Raw genomic sequence first — 19184 nt, 5'->3', positions numbered from 1 at the left:
ATTCATTTGGACAGTCACAGAAAAGATGGCACTCTGTGAAAACACCCAAATAGTTTTGCAGCAAAAGCACAAGGAAAAACAAAAACTAATTTAAACAGCCATGCTTGCAACAAAACAAAACAAAAAGCATTTCAATGGAATTTTGGTCAAAATTGCCAAATTTCAACCGAGGAATGAACACTGAATAACTGAATGAGCGCTGATGGAATTAATGCTACACAGCTGATAAGACTTGGTTGCTATTTTTCCACCAACAGAAAGATTTACCTGTACTATACTATACTATAGGGACGCGGGTGGCACTGTGGTATAAACCACTAAGCCTCTTGGGCTTGCTGATCAGCCTGTGAGAGCTGCGTGTACAGCCTGTAAATAAAGTAGTGAGTAGACTACTGACTGTCTCTTTCTTCTGTGATGGGATACCAGAAGACGAGTGTGCTCCTCTCAGGATGGAGGGGTCGCTTATTACCGGTCTCTCTGGACTGAGGGCAGTTTCCAGCCAGAGAGTGACCACTGGAGAGACGCCTCGGTGTCTTGGGAAGTTGGCACCCTTCCCGGCAGGCGTTTTTCCAACAATAGGTACCTGCCCAAGGGACACGGTGGCGCTGGGGTCTAAACCACAGAGCCTAGGACTTGCCTATCTGAAGGTCGGCGGTTCGAATCCCCGCAACGGGGTGAGCTCCCGTTGCTTGGTCCCTGCTCCTGCCAACCTAGCAGTTCGAAAGCACGTCAAAGTGCAAGTAGATAAATAGGTACCACTCTGGCAGGAAGGTAAACGGCGTTTCCTTGCGCTGCTCTGGTTTCACCAGAAGCAGCATAGTCATGCTGGCCACATGACCTGGAAAAACTGTCTGCAGACAAACGCCGGCTCACTTGGCCAGTAAAGCGAGATGAGCATGCAACCCCAGAGTCATTTGCGACTGGACTTAACTGTCATACTATACTATACTATACTATACTATACTATACTATACTATATACATGCATATACTAACATACATACATGTGCACACACTGTTAATATATATGTGTTTTCCATTGCAGCCAATAGCTGGAGCCTAACACAGTTTGGCATCACATCAAAATGTAATGATATATAATGCAATATTAAGCTGATATTGGAGGCAGGTATATTGACAAGTTATTAAAGCTATAGTGAAATTTTGTACACATGCAATGATGGATCTAAGAGAGTTCAGTGACATTTTAAAAGATGCAATCTCTGATAGGTAGAATGGTGAAAATTGGCATTTATTAGCTAGGATCCTCTCTGGAGGAGGAAGAAACAGACCGCTCTCCAAGATCTCAGTCAGACACCTTTCCCAGTTTACCATTTCATTTAACTGGAAATGCTAGAGGTTTAGAATATAGGATGCCATGAGAAATAGGCCCCCTGTTTGCTGCTATCTTTATACTAATAGGTTCCAAACTGCATAGCTATCCATGAGTCATTCCAGAACCTGCATGACTCATGCAGTTAACTACTTCCCTATTTTGTCTGCAGGAACCAATCTCAACATGCTCAAGGCTCACTGAAGAGTTTATAAGAGACTTGAAGGGTCTCTGACTAACATTAAAGCAATGTGCGAAATTTAATCCATACATGGTAGTTATTAGAAACTGACTTGCTAGATTTTTTCATAGAATTTATAAGCAAAAAGTGTACTTTGCTAGTTCTCTTTAAGTGCATTATATTGTATATCTTTTGCTGTAAGGAACATAGCACTATGAGCTTATGAAAATATAGAATATATAAAAGACAACCCAAAACCTTTTATTTAAAATCACTCATGCCAGGGATAGAAAAACCAGCCATTTTGCTTTTTCCCCTATTCCCCCCCCCCCTCAGTTCTTTAGTCAGTTCATCCCATTACTATATCAGTTTGTGATTTTATTAAAAATATACGTGTGAAAATCCATATACATTTTGTGCATATCTCTAATAATGTATTAAGCAAAACTGAATGCATTATTTTCAATAATTTTGAGTGCAAAATCAAAAATATGTTTTTTTGGTGGGAGAACTGTATAGCAAAATTCAGAGAGGGACAGCTGTTTGTGTCTTGGTTAAGGGACTGCAAATTAGGTAGGTTCACATTAAATGCTAACTGAACAAACTTCTCCTTCTTTCCATGCCTATAAAAGGAACTTTAAAGAACATAAAACACTTGAGGACTTCAACAAATGAACCTTACTTTTTTCTCCTTGTTGTATTTGTCAAAAATCTCCTGTGCTTTTTCTTCACCACCATCAGTAAATAACATTATAATCTTGTTGCAGTTAGCTCTGAATACACTGTGGCTGTGCTGGAAGAGATAAAGACAGGCATTTTTATTTATTTATTTCACAACATTTATATGCCATTTGATTGTAATAAAACCTCAAAGTGGTTTGCAAAATGATTCCAGTTATGATTCATCAAACAAAATAACGAAATGTTCAGTGGTGTAATGCAGCCCTCAGAAACAAATTTCTAAAGGGGGCTTTTCCATATATTGCATCTTTCACGTTGTCAGGTATACAAATGGGCATGTGAAACAAGCACTTCATTATTTTTTTTGTGATTTATACATACACCATCCAACATTGTTGCCAAAGACAGCAGGCAAATTGTTTGGGGGCTCTCCTATTTAGAGTGTTTGACTTACTGACTGTGTACATTGGCTTCCACATGGAAGACTATGAAGTAGTTCATTTTGCAAGCCCAATGAGGGAAATTTCTTATTTCGAGATTGGATGAGTAGTTTGACTGGAAGGTGACTGAGAAAAATAGGTCAAAGTGCTCCCTCCTATTCTTGGAATCCACACACCTCATGGGGGAAATAGCTGTCCTGACCTCCATTCTAATCATGTACATATTGGGTTGGATCCAACTTAGCCATAATGGACCCAGTGTAATGGATGACTATGATAATTATGAGTGACTAAATTAAGTTCCACTGGTTTAAGTGAATCTCCTCTAAATGTAATGAAGTCTGGTTCCAATACAGTGCCTATCCACATAATTTAGTGGATATTAGGTGGGGTAGACCAGTAGCAATAGCAGCCAGCAGGGTAGAGTTGCTCACCTGACTTCTTAATGCAGAAATCGCTGCTAGTAACTGAGAAGGAGGCTTGCAGCAATGAGGAGATTGGTGCAGTCACTTGCAACAACAGAGCCAATCAGATGCTTCCAGTACTGTACCTGCAGTGCACCAACCTCCCTGCTGCCCCCTCTCTCCCTCTTGGTTGTCATCAGGAAGCCAGGTGAGAAAGCCCACCCCACCAGCCACTACTACCAGGGTGGTCCAGTTGAAATCTCTGTTCAGCCATGAAGATGACTGGGTAACCTGGGTGAGTCACTCGCTTTCAGTCGAACATGCTTCACAGAGCTGTTGTGAGGGTAAAAGTGGGGAGATGCCAGCCAGAGAGGAAGGGACAAAAATGTAGATAAATAAAATTGTAAACCAGTTACTTATTGATTAACCAATGATATGACTATCAATTCATTACTATGGAGAAAAATATTAAATTCTACTTCTGAATTAAGAACTTATGCTTAGTACCAATATGTCTGCTCTTTAAGATTTTCCATTTAAATCAGGGGTAGGGAACCTATCCATGGCTTCCAGATGTTGCTGGACTTCTGTTCCCACCCGTCCTGATCACTGGGCTTGGCAGCTGGGCTGATGGGAGCTGGACTCCAGTGACACTGGGAGCAGCCCAGGTTCCCCATCCTTGATTTAAGTATCGCTTTGCAAAATAAATGTGAATAAAGAAACCCGAAACCTTTATATTAAGAATGCTAGCACAATGGTTCTGATTCAGAAATAAAACATTCATGGAGAAATAAAAAATGCATGGAGGTTCCAACTTGAAATATATTACTTCGGACGTCTGACAATATAAAATAAATAAAAGGGGGAAATTCTGCATTGACATCAACTGTGCTGCATAAACCCATAAAAAGGGGACTTGTCGTGCAAATCACATTGATTTGAGTAAATTTTAGGCTGTAATTTATGGAGGCACCACCTTTCTGGGGACATAAGAACATGGCTAGGTTCATTTACAATATGTTTAAGTAGTATTTTGAATGTGACTTACCGATCAAGTAATCAGCACATGTAAAATGATTTACTAAGTGTGTATTGACCCTTTCTTTACTGCTGGATCTACTGTAGACCCACAACAGTTTAATAATATTAAATTTTACTGGAAGATCCAACACTAGATTTCTGTTTTCTCCATAAACTGCTTAGGAATAATGAGTAGCTTTGTAACCTGGGCAGATGCTACTAAGTAGGGTGTCCATTTCAAAAGTAGCATAATTGCCTTGCACCTTTACTCAACACAAGAGAAAATGGGAAAACCACAACTCTTCCTTTCCTCTTGTGGACAATAGCAATAGTTTATTCCCCATGTAGGAACCAAAGTGCTGAGCATTTTACAGCTCAAGTGAGAGTAATGCAGTTTTAAAAGAGAGTTGCTTAAGCACACCCTAAGAAAATAATTTGAAATGTCAACTTAAATCCTGTGAACAGTAGCCTGGTACACGTCTCTAATGCATGGAGAATTTGCTATTGATCCTAAAGAAGAAAATTCTGCTGAAGCACTTGATACTTTATAAAATTATCTTATTTAAAATTACAACAGGCTTACAAAGTGACTAGGAGGGAACATCCTCCTCCAGTTATCACTGCAAAAATTAAATTGAACTGCCAAAGCAAAAGTTTATTATTCCAAAGCAGGTTTTCTTTGTCGATGTGTGGAGGAACAGTAGGTAGCAAAATGACTCACAAACAACCTTATTCCTTTTAAACTCACCCTTTTAATGGCTTTATTAAAAATACTTATTTTAACTCTGCTATATATTTTGAAAGCAATTTTCTCCTAGATGAGAAGAAAATAACTCTTTTAACACATTAGGATGACTAAAAATAACTGCCAGCTGCAGTGTTTTGCATTTATGTTTAATGCAGGCATTTAGGATTATTTAAAACAATTTGGTTATCAGAGGCAATGGAAAGGGCTGTGTTGCTTTGCTGAAATCATAAACATACATGCGGACGCCACCATTCGTCTTGCTCTTGTTAAGGTTGGTAACACTTATTATATCATCATGGGCACTCGCTTTCATTTTTCCAGACCATACAGCACTCCCTATTAGTGAGCCTTGAAACTGACCACAGTTGTTTTCCCGTATGTTTCCTCCCCCCTTTTAAATGGACAGCTACACATGCTTATTGTTCACATATTAACTTAATTCACACTAACGTCCCTGCAAAACTATTCATGCATATTCCTACTGAACATTTTGTGGGACAAGGCCCATGCATGGACATCCCTACTGGCCCAAGCTGTTCTTGCTCCCCTGGTTCCTGCTTGCATAAGCTCCTTCTTCTGCTGTTGTATTGCTTTGAAGCAGCTGCACTTAGTGTTAACAACAAATACATCTTGGGGCTAATCCATCATCACTTTTGAACTTAATTCTCCTGCCTCTTCATCTTCATTATTTCCTAACTCTCCAAATTGTGCTCAGGAAAGTTACAAAGCGCTAAGAACAGAAAATGAGCCCGCCTCCCCCCCGCCCGGGTTCTCGACATTCATGGGCCGCTCACAATGATGAAGCCTCATCTAATGGAAGGACAGCAGCTTAAAAGGGCAGTGAATGGCTTCTGTAAATAGACCAGGCTGCTTTTTCTGATCCTTCCTCCAATCACTGCAGCTGCAGAAATGCCATTATAGTCAGTAACATCACATCAGCCCACACACTAATAGAAAAGTGGGAAGGAGAGATAGGGGTTGGGGAAGGTAGGCAAATTGCCTTCATTTAAATGTAATTTTTCTTACTAGGATTCTCATTCTTCACCCCCCACCCCAGTGAGAAAGAGAGATGTTTGTTCTTAAACATCCACATATGCGGATCAGAAAACTATGGCTCAGTCAAGTCTCAGAGGTACATTTATTTTTGGCTTAATAGCATTTGTTTTTTATCATTCACACTTCCCTTTTGCTTCAGAAAAAGACACCAGATTACCTAAGGAAACTATGGACTGGAAACAGAGGGACTCCTCTGCTAGGATACATCTGTTAGCAAAATACCATCAAGGGGAAAAGGGGGAAAACTCTTGTTCAGTAATAGCAATGCATTCTGTCAGCATAGTACAACCGTATGAACTTCATATGAACCATATGAAGGGAGCAGATTGCTCACACTTACATTTAGCAGCTGTTCAAAGGCGTAACTAAAGCCTTTTTTATAATCGGTGATCCCTTTTGCTGAGATTTTATTGACGGCTTCTTTCAGCTTCTTCTTATTTCTCACGTTAGCTTGTACAAGGTGGTTGAAGCAACTGACATTCTGAGCATTTTCATTGAACTAAAAAAAAGGAAAAAGAGCAAAGGAAAAACTGCTCAATAAAGCGCATATAAAGGGTAATACTGTAAGGCTGTAACTTCCAGGATGCATTCAGAATGGGTATGGTGATGAGAAAAGTCACACACAAAGACACAGAGTTATCTGTCTCCATCAACTGTGTCCTTTGGAAGGATTCAAAAATCTGCTTACGTTCATATAAGTACATTAGCCCAGTGGTATTTTGGACTACACCCCACCCCTCTTTGAGCTGACCAAAAACTACTGCATCCCAAACTACTTCTGAATTCTTGAATCAAAGTTGGCAGCTTTCCAAATGACTTCTTGAGATCACGTATACATAGTGCTGTAACATGTAACATAACTTACCAAAATATGCCACATCGCAAACTGCTACTAAAATGGCCCAGCTTCAGAAGCCGTTGGCCATGCAGCATGGGTGTCATGGACTGGCTGGGAGGAATCCCCAGGGAAAGAAGGCTCAGAGTCTGGGGACTGGTGGTGGGGCAATGATGAGTGGCCAGAGGGAGAAGAGAGAGCAGACTAGGAAGAGGTGTCAGAAGCCGAAGAGGTAACAGGGTTTAGTGAGCAGGAAGACACTGTGAAAGAGAACAGTCCGGAATCAGAAGCAGAAGAGGAGGGAGGGGGCAAAGAGGCAGAGATGAGGCAGGCTGCTGAAGAAGGCAGGGGGTCTCTCCCTCCTGCTGTGACCAACTCCCCTCCTCTCTAGTCTCCCAGAAGCAGGAGAGGTATGAAGAAGGCAGAGCAAAGACAGATAAGGTGATGAAGTCTCAGATTCCTTGGGAAGGACATGGGGAAGGAGGAGGCTTAGGGAACTTCAGTCCTCACAGCTGCCTTACTGGGGCAAGATCTAGAGTTGCTGTGCTCACTAGGCTTGAGCTGTTTTGTTCTTTGAATAAAGAGTTAACTTCACTGACACCTTGTGAGTTATTCCTGACCTGCTCTTGACAATGGGGGAGAGTGTGTGATTGTCTGAAAACATTAAATCCTCCTTAGGCTCAGTGAACTTGTTGCACAGTTCTTTGGATTCAAGTGTCAATAAATCAACCACAATTCAACCAATGTAGAACAGGTTTCGCTGGGTTATAACTAAATCCAAGCATCACCCAGCAGTCTGGAATATGCTGATTGACATTCCTGGTGAATGTGACAAAAGAAGCCTGGTTTTCTAATAGATAAAACAATCAGGTTAACATTCTCCCCCAAGGACGAGTTACACAGTGGATATTTCCAAGGTCCTGAAGGTCAGGAAATGATTGACAACCATGGCTGTAGGGAGGAAACATAATTCAGGGTTATATTTAATTAATGTGAACTGCAACACACACACACACACACACACACACACACACACACACACACTACTTAGCTCACAGGAGTGCTTCAAATGTAAAAGCCTCTGGCCTGCCCTGCAAACTGTCCAGTCCTGCCTCTAGTAGCAATAATATCACAATTAAAATAATTTGCTGCCCAAGCCGTGCCAACAATATGACATCCACACAAACATTTCAGAGTTTGGAGTTGGCTTCACATCAACTGAACAAATTCACCCTCCATTCCTAGTTCATGCCCATAAAAGGAACTTTAAAGGACATAAAATACTTAGGGACTTCAGTAAGTAAAACTTACTTTTTTCTCTTTGTATTTGTCCAAAATCTGTGTTTTTTCTTCACTACTGTTGGTATATAGCATTATCATCTGTGGAATGGTCTCCCCTGGGAGGCTTGCCTGCAGCCTTGGCTACACATCTTTAGGCTCCAGGCAAAAACACTCCTCTTCTCCCAGACCTTTGGCTAATTAAGTGGTCTATGGCCTGTTAATTGGGAGGGAGCATGGTTTTTGTTTGTTACTATGTTATGTATTTGGGGGTTTTATATTGTAAACTACCTGTGATCCTCAGATGAAGGGCGGTATAGAAATTTTATAAATTCATCATCCTCATCCTCTTGCTTTATCGCTCTGTGTGCTGGCAGGGCGGCACAGGCAGAGATCCCCAATGCCACAAATCCCTACCAGTCCCTGAGAAGGAGCAGGGGAGGGGCAAGGCAACAGGGAGCTCAACGTGGTGCCAGTTCAGCAATGAAAACATTGGATTGACTCCACAGCTGTGCTTTCACTGTACAGTATCAAGCTCCTTGCTGCCTTGCTCCCTCCAGCAAGGAACCACCAGCAATGTGCAGAATTGGGAAGACATTAAGGCACACAGGGAGGCTGGTCCATTAGGGTTCACGAGGCACTGCGCCACCAAGCTCAATCTGCCCTCTACCAGCTTGCCTTCTTACAATCAGTCCAGGAGGCGGCACTGCCTTTCCATTTCCACGGCCTTATTTTCAGTTTTGCCCTTGTAGAATTGGTTGACTCTGCCTCTCATTGACTCCAGCTCAGACTGTCATTGGCCTCCCCACTTTCTACCCTCCTAGTCCCTATGGACACCAATCACCATTGATGATAAGAGAAAGGACTACTGGGTGCATGGTAGAAGGGTAGAAGAGCTGGTCTGAACCTGGTGGTGTATGGTGTATGTTGAGTAGCTGGAAGCCCCCTTCAGGTGTGTCCCATGTGACCCACAACCATATGGTGAAAGAGAGTGGCAGCTGCACCCCTCGGCTCGGCTCCCCAGTCACAGCCTTGATGGTATTCCACCCCACAATGAGGAGAAAGGTGCTTGTTCTACACATTGTGGGTGACCTCCTCTCCCATGATTTAGAGCTCTATGTGGAGCAGCTCCCCAATGTGTGGGTGGTGTGGCCATGACAGTCATGGAGGAATCACTGGGTGCAGCTCCATTCTCTTCCTCCATGGGATTATGACTGCACAGGGGAGAATGACTGAAGGCTCTGGTGTCTTTGTGGGTCCAAGTAAAACATACAGAACCTTTCAGCCTGGTTAGAAATAAACTCACCAGCCACATATTCATAAACTATCACAACACACTGCTAGATCCTGTATTTTATTATATCTGGAATAATAAAATGTTGCAGCCCACCTTTATGGTGAAGGTTAACCATCACCACCTCTGTCTTCACAGTCCATTCCAATCCTTACTCATTCAGAACTACATACAAAGAGATTTGTTAAAACTTATTTACTACAACTTTCCTCCATAGAGCAAAATATGACAAACATGGTTTGAGGAAATCCTGTGATATTGATAGGGAGAGAGATTCAGATTTGCCCAAAGCCACCCAAAATCTCCAAGTGAGAACACAAAAACATACCTCCTAGATTCATGGCCAGTACTCTATTCTTTACATCTGTTACTATGTACTGAGTCATTCAACATCCTTTTTTTAAAAAATAAACAACTTTTTCCACCCTCAAATAATGCAGCTTGCAATGAAGCTATCTAACCCCTATACCTCACACAAAGCATAATACCACACAGACTTACAAGAGCTGTCTGTCAACAAACATAGTTTTCTAATAAAATTAATAACGCATTCAGACGAGAAACCAGCCAGCTTTACAGTAGTGATCCAGCCAATGATCTCTATGTATATAAGATGTTAGGGACGTGGGTGGCGCTGTGGTCTAAACCACTGAGCCTCTGGGGCTTGCTGATCAGAAGGTCGCGGTTCGAATCCCTGTGACGGGGTGAGCACCCGTTGCTCGGTCCCTGCTCCTGCCAACCTAGCAGTTCGAAAGCACATCAAAGTGCAAGTAGATAAATAGGTCCCGCTCCGGTGGGAAGGTAAACGACATTTCCGTGCGCTGCTCTGGTTTGCCAGAAGCGGCTTAGTCATGCTGGCCACATGACCCGGAAGCTGTACGCCGGCTCCCTCAGCCAGTAAAGCGAGATAAGCGCCGCAACCCCATAGTCAGCCATGACTCGACCTAATGGTCAGGGGTCCCTTTACCTTTACCTAGATAAGATGTTATTGCAGTAACAAATAAATGCTGTTCTTGATTTTGTTCCTTCTCATATGGAGATCCTCTTTAAACTGAGTGATTCACATATATCAAGGCAATTTGGGAGAGAGGAGGCCTTAATGCTCTAGTGCTACACAACCTTTATTAGGGAAAACACTATAAAATTCAATTAATAAATTAGTATTTGCCTATTAGCCCTATGATACATGCAGAATCGTTGCTTTTCTAGCTTCAGACACTAGGTGGCAATATAGTAAAATAAGTATGCTATCCCAAAGCACTGCTCTAAGGGAACATTTTTATTTCCTTTTTACTTAGGGTGTATTTTGAATCTTGAGATCATCTGGACTCAGTCCCAGATCCTATTTTCCAGTAATAGGGGAAGGAATAATAATACAACAGTGCATTTGATCATGTGTAGAAGACAAAGAAACTAGACAGAACAATATATGAGATTAGGAGGCAAGGCCTCTAGGTTTCCATTGTATGACTCTTCCCCATTTATATTATCTGGACTGTTGTGTTTGGTCCCACACATGCCATTCCTGGTAATCTTTTGCCCACATGAATCAGACCATGTAGTGAGCAACCCCGCTCAATACGGGTCTGGGTCACTGCTACCATAAAGGAGATTCAACAAACAAATGCCTAGTGTCTGCAATGTAGTGGGGATGCACGAAACGAAACCCTTTTGATCTCTCGATCTCCCAATAGTGATTTTTTTTATTTTTTGTTAAGTATGTTGTTCCAATAGCAGCCTCTAATGATAGGCTTAACAATACTTAACAATACCAATTTTATCCGATTAATACAATTATTAATGCTAGTTATTCCAATGTCAAATTATAGAATTTAATCAAACTGGCCTCCCCGTGTGCTAGATTTGATGACTTCAGTCTTCTACATTTTTCCATTCCATTCCATTTGGATATAATAATCCCTTATATAATAGCTACAATCTTTTGATTTCATTTGTGTTGGTATATTAGGTGATTTATAATATTTCTTTCCTGCATGTGACAGTTTTTCCCCATGGTGTTTTCTCGTACATATATTATGTTATATCCGTGGTTCCCATGGGGGGGGAGGGATTTGATTTTTAAGGGGGGCAATTTAAGAATGAGTTAGACCAAGTTAATGGCCTTTTAGGCTTCCTCCACGTGAATAGTTCACTTTTTGAATAATAAGAATTATATGTCATGGGGACGGGAATCAGGATTTTAGAGATGCTTAGGTGGGGCATGGCCAAAAAAGGTTGGGAACCACTGTGCTATATCCTTCATTCCTACAATAGTTGATGGCTCCTGTCATGCCTTGGGAGAAGCAGTTATCTCAGCTTCCAAAAGTCACTGCCTCACTTTGTCCCATGATTTGGCTTCCAATAAACAAGCTATCTTCGCCATTTTTCCAGCCTAGGAAGAACGGTATGAATCCAGACTGCAAATAGTTAATCCAAAAGCTTCTATTCCCGCAGCTGGTAGACTCCTTTCCTCCCTGCCACTGACTTATGGACAATTGTCCTTATCTCAAACACATTCCTTTGTGGATAATGGAGGTTAACTTTGGAGAACTTTGCTCCATATTTTCAAAGTGTAGCATTCCCCCCTCCCTTCCCTCTCAGTTCCCTTCTCTCATACACGCAGTTCCAGTTTTGTCAAATTCTATATTTATATTCCAATTTCTTCCCTCCTCATTTGTACAGTGTTGTTCTTTTTTAAAACTTGCATTCCAGGGAGGGATGCAGTATCATAAATGCAGAGAAAAACTTGGATATAAGCAAACCGTGGACTCCCCTTCTCCCATCGTCTCTTCCACCGAATGAAACCTTTTAAATCCTTGTAACTGGGTTCGTTTTTGCAGTTTCTTATCTCATCATTTCTAGCACGCGCCTGTACTTTACTCCATTTTTTAAAAGCAACAACAACAACAACCCAATTAGCAGGGTAAGCTGTGCTTCCAGGAACAGGATCGGGGGTTGCGGCAGCCGGAGTGCTCCATGCACCCAGTGCCTTTGCCTGCCCTTGCATTCCATGGGAAAGCGAGTGTCAGACCACCAGGCAAACTCCGGGTGAGAGACAGGTTCCTTTTCCAATCAAAGAGGAACGCAGAAAATGCTATTCCCCCATCATTTTCTGTTTGTCTCCGCGGTGTTGGGAGAGGCGCCCATCCCCTGGCACACAGGAAACAGGAAGCCACAGCTAAGAACAGTATAAAAATAAAGGTTTAAATGCAACTAGAAAAGACAGATATATTTTTATCCAGCTGGAAAAGGCTGTCATTTTTTAAAAGTCAAACAAAATACTGCACTAATAAATGTGCAGTACACATTTTGCTGCATTTTATGTTTTTAAAATTAAATTTAGTATATTTTAAAATGTATTTTCTTGAAATTTGCAGTGTTTTAGGCATTTTGTGCATTTTTTGAGGGGCTGTTATGCTTTGGTTTAAACATCACTGTGGGGTATGAGGATCAGTTTGATTCACTTTGATCCTTGAGCATCTCTATATGCAAAATATTTGCTTGTAATGTTCCTACAGCATCAGGAGAACCGGACACCAGTACAGCATAACAATCCCATTCTAAAGTCTTCATGGTGCAGAAAATCTAGGGTTTAAGAGGCCATCTAGAATAGCTGAATAAGGGAAGCAAATTGTGCTTTGGTGTGTAAATGCCTTCCAGCAGATGTCATCGAAACGGGAGGAAATCCTGTCTCTTTACACTAATTCAAAAGGAGCATATTGCTACATCTCTGGGAAGAAAGAAATTTGAAATTATATTGCCAGCGTGTTGCCAGCCTAATCAGATTTTGCTGCAGCCGACTTTTCAATCTACCAAGGGTTGTTGCTGTCTTGCTCTTACCGCCGCGGCTAAAGCGGCTCGGTGACCCAGATGTATCCATACATAATAAATGAGCAGTGGTGAAATAGATCTTAATTCCAAGCGGCTTTCCCTTGTAACTAAATCCAGCTTTGGCATTTTCCTTTGTCTGTGCTGTGTGTTCAGTAATAGGATTTAAGGGTTAATTCTTAAAAGGAGCTAAGGCAGAATACTACCAGTATTTCTAAAAGCCTGTATGGACTGAAGCAGCCAGATAGCGCTACTATTTGTCAAAGTCCCTTTGGAGAAGAGAAGGGGAAAGTATGCCCACTGCAATTCAGACTCTAACAGGCAATCCAAATCATTGAACCATCATGAAAAAGAACTGTGCTGGATGTGCTGGAAGTGAAAAATGGTGGAGGATATTTTGAAGAACCTTCTGCAAAGTGACCTCAGAAAAAACCTTCTGAGACATTTTAGCTCAACTCTAGATCAACCCAGAGGATTGAAGGACGAGCCTTGCCCAAGTACGGTAGGTGGGGTGGTGAAGCTAGGAGACAAGGGCTACAACCACAATGCTCTTGTTCCTTACCTCTGATGGAAGAAGGACAGAACTCCTAGGACACACTCCCTGGAGAAAGCAATCTCAACCCATGACATCTATTCCTACCTTGGTGGCTGAAAATTGTAACCAGAATCCCATCAATGCGAGATTATAAACCTCTAAAAATAAACTGCATAGAACCCATAGAATCCCTAATGGGATATTAGACACACACACACACACACACACACACACACACACACGTCTGTAATTTTCCTTTGGAACTCCAAGCCAAGTTGTCAGATTGGAACAGTAACACTCTATGCACAATCAGCCAAACACCACCTTCCCAAAGCATTTTTATATACAGAGAAAAGCAGGCACAGCTGATAGTGACTTTGGGCAATTCTTTGTGATGGGGAAATAGGAAGAGTGAGCAAGTTGCACTTCCTACATGAGGAGTAGACAACCTAAGGCCTGGGGACCGGATGCGGCCCAATAGCCTTCTCAATCCGGTCCGCAGACAGTCCGGGAATCAGCATGTTTTTACATGAGTAGATGTGTCCTTTTATTTAAAATGCATCTCTGGGTTATTTGTGGGGCATAGGAATTCGTTCATATATATTTTTTCAAAATATAGTCCGGCCCCCCACATGGTCTGAGAGACGGGGAACTGGCCCATGGCTGAAAAAGGTTGCTGACCCCTGTCCTACATGCCCGGTGCAATGTCTGAAGAGGTGCCTGCAGGAGGAGATATCCAAACTGATTCTTCAGATAACTGCACATCTTCCTCATGCAAGCTCAATTTTTAAAGTTACAGAAAAGTGCCACAAAATCAGGACTTGTGCCTCCTTTGCCTGGCCCCTTGCCAAGTTAGCACCTGAAGCCACTCACAGCAATGCATTTTCAGTTTCCCTAAATCACACAAGTTTCCACTTCTCCAGAGCAATGTATCTTTATTTCAGGATCCCAAACTGCAAAGGCGACTTCGCATCTTAAACAGACCATGAGCTTAAGACCTTTAATTTGTCAACAGTGCTCTTTCCGTGGTGCTGACTCCCCCATCTCCACCAACATCTCCCATGTGCCTTGCAGGCTTAAACGTGAAGTTCATTTCTCTGGAAACCACAGCCTACCCACAATCATAAACAAATTATACTCTCTCTGTCAACATGAGAAACCAAGTCTCTAAATCATAGCATGCTGGGATTGAATTGCAACCCCTATCATCTACCACTTACAGCTATCAAAGCATATAACTGGATTAGTGGGGAAACAGCTGTATTGCGCACACATTTAAGCTCTTTTAAACAGCAGGCTCCCTTTCGGTAACAAAGCACACCACTTCAGATAGCAGAAATGCAAATTCCATGGGAAATTAGAACATATTAATCCCTGACAGTCTTTACATGGCTTAAATACCTCCTGTGGCCCTTTCCTCCCTGGAAATAAATTGCAAGGACTCCATAAAAAAAAATGACTAAAGTGATTAAAGCACCTACGACTCCCACCGCAACCCCAACCCCATTCCCTGGGAATTTTGACTAAACCTGGCATGGCTGATTAAATCACCATCACTTATGAAATGAAGGATATGTGAAAATCCCAGTCAGTCAGGTACTGGCACGATCATCAAGGTTATATTTGTTAAGAGGATGGAATACGAGTAGACTTCATATCTCATTTCTGGTGCATCTTATTATTTAGATTAACAGTTTGCATTATGACCAGGATCGTGTACATTCTGTGACTCAATGCAAGTACAAATGTCAAATTCCCTCTTTGGAAGGCTGCTACTTGTGACACCCTTTTCGTTAGCAGCTGGGTGGGTGGGTGGGTGGGTGGGTGGGTGGACGCGCAAATTGGGTTTCCACATATTAAGTGTTGGGGCTGGTGTTCTGGAGACTAGTTCAGCAGGACAACAGGGACAGACAGAATGCACTCTGTGACAAAACAATAAGACACTGAGGGGCCGGGGCCATAGGCACCAACTCCTAGGGACTGAGGCACTTTGGCCCCCAATGCTTATTTTAGGGGGCAGCCTCCCAAAGTTCAGAGGGCAGAGGAGGGAACAGCACAGCTTTGGTGGCCAGCAGCTTCTCCTCCTACGCATGGGGGAGGCACAGGGGAAGCAGCCCCTCGTTGGTGGTGCAGCAGCAGGAGGAAGAGGAGACCAATACTGAAGCCGAAGAAGAAGAAGAGGAGGAGGAGGAGGAGGAGGAGGAGGAGGAGTTTGGATCTGATATCCCACCTTATCACTACCCAAAGGAGTCTCAAAGCGGCTAACATTCTGCTTTCCCTTCCTCCCCCACAACAAACACTCTGTGAGGTGAGTGGGGCTGAGAGACTTCAAAGAAGCATGACTAGCCCAAGGTCACCCAGCAGCTGCATGTGGAGGAGCGGGGAAGCGAACCCCGTTCACCAGATTATGAGTCTACTGCTCTTAAGCACTACACCACACTGGCTCTCAGTGTAGCTCAGTGGTTGGTAGCTCCTGCTGCTGCTGCCACTGGCTTCCCATCTTTCCCTTGCACAGAAGAGGGAGGACAGGGGCTGCCAGCCACTGGAGCCACGCCGCTGCCACATTGGGCTCGGACCCCATCTCTTAACAATATCACGTGTATGACATGAGGACATAACGTCAGGCCCTCACATTCTTTTTTCAGAAGTTGGCGTCTCTAGTCAGGACAACATCTGTAACCTCATAGGTGGGAGCCCTACTGGCCCCTAATGACGCCTGGCCCCTGCCAAGTTGGAAGCTGCAATGATGGCCCCATGGCCATCTGTGGTAGAAGTGCTGCAACACTGCCAAAAGTGGTCTGCCTGCTTCTGGCAAAGCTGCAACAGCAGTACAGAGTGAGAGGCATCTGGGTCCCGATACTGGAGTGCCCCATTTTAGGCCTATAGAGCACAACGCATGCAAGCATGTTGGTTGTGAACAGCATAGGCACCTCAGAAACAACACAACACCTGGCAGTTGAGATCAGTCTTCCTGGGCACTGCACCAAGAAAAAAAGGTCAGTTTAAAGACAAGGTGTGCCATTCACAAGCAGAACAAGGAACGGGCATTTTGTATTCTGGTTTCTGATTCTATTCCTTACGGTTGCAAAAGTGGATTTGAAAGTGTGTGGGCAAAGGCCTGGTGAAATTTCTGAAGCTGGGGTGGAGCAAGTCAAGAAACCTGGGTAGAATAAGTAGGGGAGATCATTTTCTGCTTGCCATTTGCTCCACCCACCATGTTTAAAAGCCATGCTCTTCTGAAATGCCAGGTGTCAATTTTCTACCACACCCACCAGGCGTAAAAGGTTCTGTTCCTATCTCAAGCTTTATCCCGTTTTCTGATCAGCTTCCTCCTTTAGCTCTCAGGCTTGTCAGAAAACCTTCCTAGTTGGCAACAGGGATATATTTACAGTGGGCAGAGCTTCTCAGTGGTGGACCTCGGGGTCTCAAATTTCAGTGGTCCCCTGTATGGTGCCAAAATTTGGCATGCCCCACTGCTTCTTGCACTCCATGCTAAATCACAGTTGTGGTCCCCTGTGGCGTCTCCCAAGGCCCAGTATGATCAAACTGGTGGAGGCTAAATCTGCCTCTGGTCTTCTTAGCACAGGCATAGGCAAACTCGGCCCTCCAGATGTTATGGGACTACAACTCCCATCATCCCTAGCTAACAGAACCAGTGGTCAGGGATGATGGGAGTTGTAGTCCCAAAACTTCTGGAGGGCCGAGTTTGCCTATGCCTGTCTTAGTAGTTGTGCTCCGTTTCTGGAGCTTCCGTCTGAAGAGGGCTTCCTAAATTCAGCCTTTTATAGTTTGGCAGCTGGATATTCAACAGAAAGAACTGCTTCTGCTGTGCCAATTTTGAGTTCAGCTGATGGTCTTGTTTGCACTGTTGCATACATTTCTGTGCCCAAAGCAATGAAACTTACTTTCATTAATGCTGTTTTATTAATATTAAGTTTGGTTATAGCAATTAATCAGTTGGGGGGGGGGAGACTGGGGAAGCGGTCTGGAAGGCTTTTGCCATGTAAATTATATATATGAAGTAAATATAATAACTGAAGGCTGAAGACGTTTGCCTGCTCTTGCATTGGAATATGTTGAATTTTCCCCAGTCAAAGCAGCAAAATAAAAATAAAAACTACCCTGCAACCAAAATGACTCAGCCAAAGCTATTCTATTTTAGTCGCAATGGCCTGAAGTGGGCCTCCTGGCACCGTCAAGTTCTGCATTTCCATGTCTTGCTGTGGAAAGAGCGCAGAGAGTGGAGATTTCCACTGAAATCTAGTCACCCATGACTACTCCAATCAAATATCATATAATATTTATGGAGCTATGCAAGTTTAAAGCTACGTATTATGTAAATCAAATTGTCAGCATACAATGTTTTCCAAGCTGTTTATGAGGCGATAGCATCCTATTTAGAGACACGTGTGTAAAACCACCACAAAAGCTGCCATGGGTGGTTGGGCACCTCTCTGTCAGTTTTTATTCTCTCTTGGTTTCATTCTTTGAGACAAAAGTATCGCTGAATCCCATAGCTATGTATTCACTGGAAGAAGCATCTGCCTCAAAGTCAATGACAAAAACACATGTTCATGTACAGCATGTCACTTTTTCACTCCATGGAGTGACGTACAATGTATTCCAAGAGTCTTAAAATTCCACTAGGACAAGGGAGCCCATTTCTTTTCCTCAGTGTTCATGAAGAAAAGATCCAGAGAAAGGATCCAGGTAGGTTGCCTTGAAGTATTCAATGGCAATGTTCATGAAGAAAACCATTCAAAGCAGAAGCAGAGCTATAAATGTTTACAAACAGCAAAAACTGAAGCCATTAATTCCGGTTTCTATCATAATTTATTCTTTCTTAAATTCAGTTGTTCACATTTCCACAGCATTCTTTTTAAAAAAAAAAACCTCATGAAAATTAATCAGCACTTGGGTGCAAACGTTTCCTAATAGACATATTTTTATGTGCAGTTTTGAATATACACATTTTTACGAACAATTTGCCTTAATATACAATGGTACCTCTGGTTGCGAACGGGATCCATTCTGGAGGCCCGTTCGCAACATGAAAAGAGTGCAACCTGCAGCTGCACGTCTGCGCACGCACAGGTTGTGATTCGCTGCGTCTGCGCATGCACGTGATGTCATTTTGCGCTTCTGTGCATGTGTGGGGGGGAACCCGGAAGTAACCCTTTCTGGTACTTCCAGGTCGCCATGGGACGTAACCTGAAAGAACGTAACAGGAAGCAAACGTAACATGAGGTATGACTGTAAAGCCTTTTGCATGTTAGTTTTATCAATGTATGCATTTTTATGTATAAAGGTAAAGGTAAAGGTACCCCTGCCCGTACGGGCCAGTCTTGACAGACTCTGGGGTTGTGCGCCCATCTCACTCTATAGGCCGGGGGCCAGCGCTGTCCGCAGACACTTCCGGGTCACGTGGCCAGCGTGACAAAGCTGCATCTGGCGAGCCAGCGCAGCACACGGAACACCGTTTACCTTCCCGCTAGTAAGCGGTCCCTATTTATCTACTTGCACCCGAGGGTGCTTTCGAACTGCTAGGTTGG

The 19184-nt window shown here is 43.0% G+C and overlaps 1 protein-coding gene across 5 annotated transcripts in view; it reads right to left on the bottom strand.

The window, feature by feature from the left end:
- The window catches only part of CACNA2D1 (calcium voltage-gated channel auxiliary subunit alpha2delta 1), a 385544-nt gene that overhangs the window by 79238 nt on the left and 287122 nt on the right, over nt 1-19184 (bottom strand). For all 5 annotated transcript variants that reach the window (XM_077935727.1, XM_077935728.1, XM_077935729.1 and 2 more), the window contains exons 11-12: nt 6203-6361; nt 2196-2306 (exon numbers count right to left, since the gene is read on the bottom strand). In XM_077935727.1, the coding sequence (XP_077791853.1) occupies nt 2196-2306; nt 6203-6361 (270 nt within the window). The remainder of the gene's footprint in view (nt 1-2195; nt 2307-6202; nt 6362-19184) is intronic.

Source organism: Podarcis muralis, chromosome 10, assembly GCF_964188315.1.
Source record: "Podarcis muralis chromosome 10, rPodMur119.hap1.1, whole genome shotgun sequence".
Taxonomy (NCBI): domain Eukaryota; kingdom Metazoa; phylum Chordata; class Lepidosauria; order Squamata; family Lacertidae; genus Podarcis; species Podarcis muralis.
The sequence above is the reverse complement of the archived record's forward strand: the minus strand, read 5'-3'. Positions and strand labels throughout refer to the sequence as shown.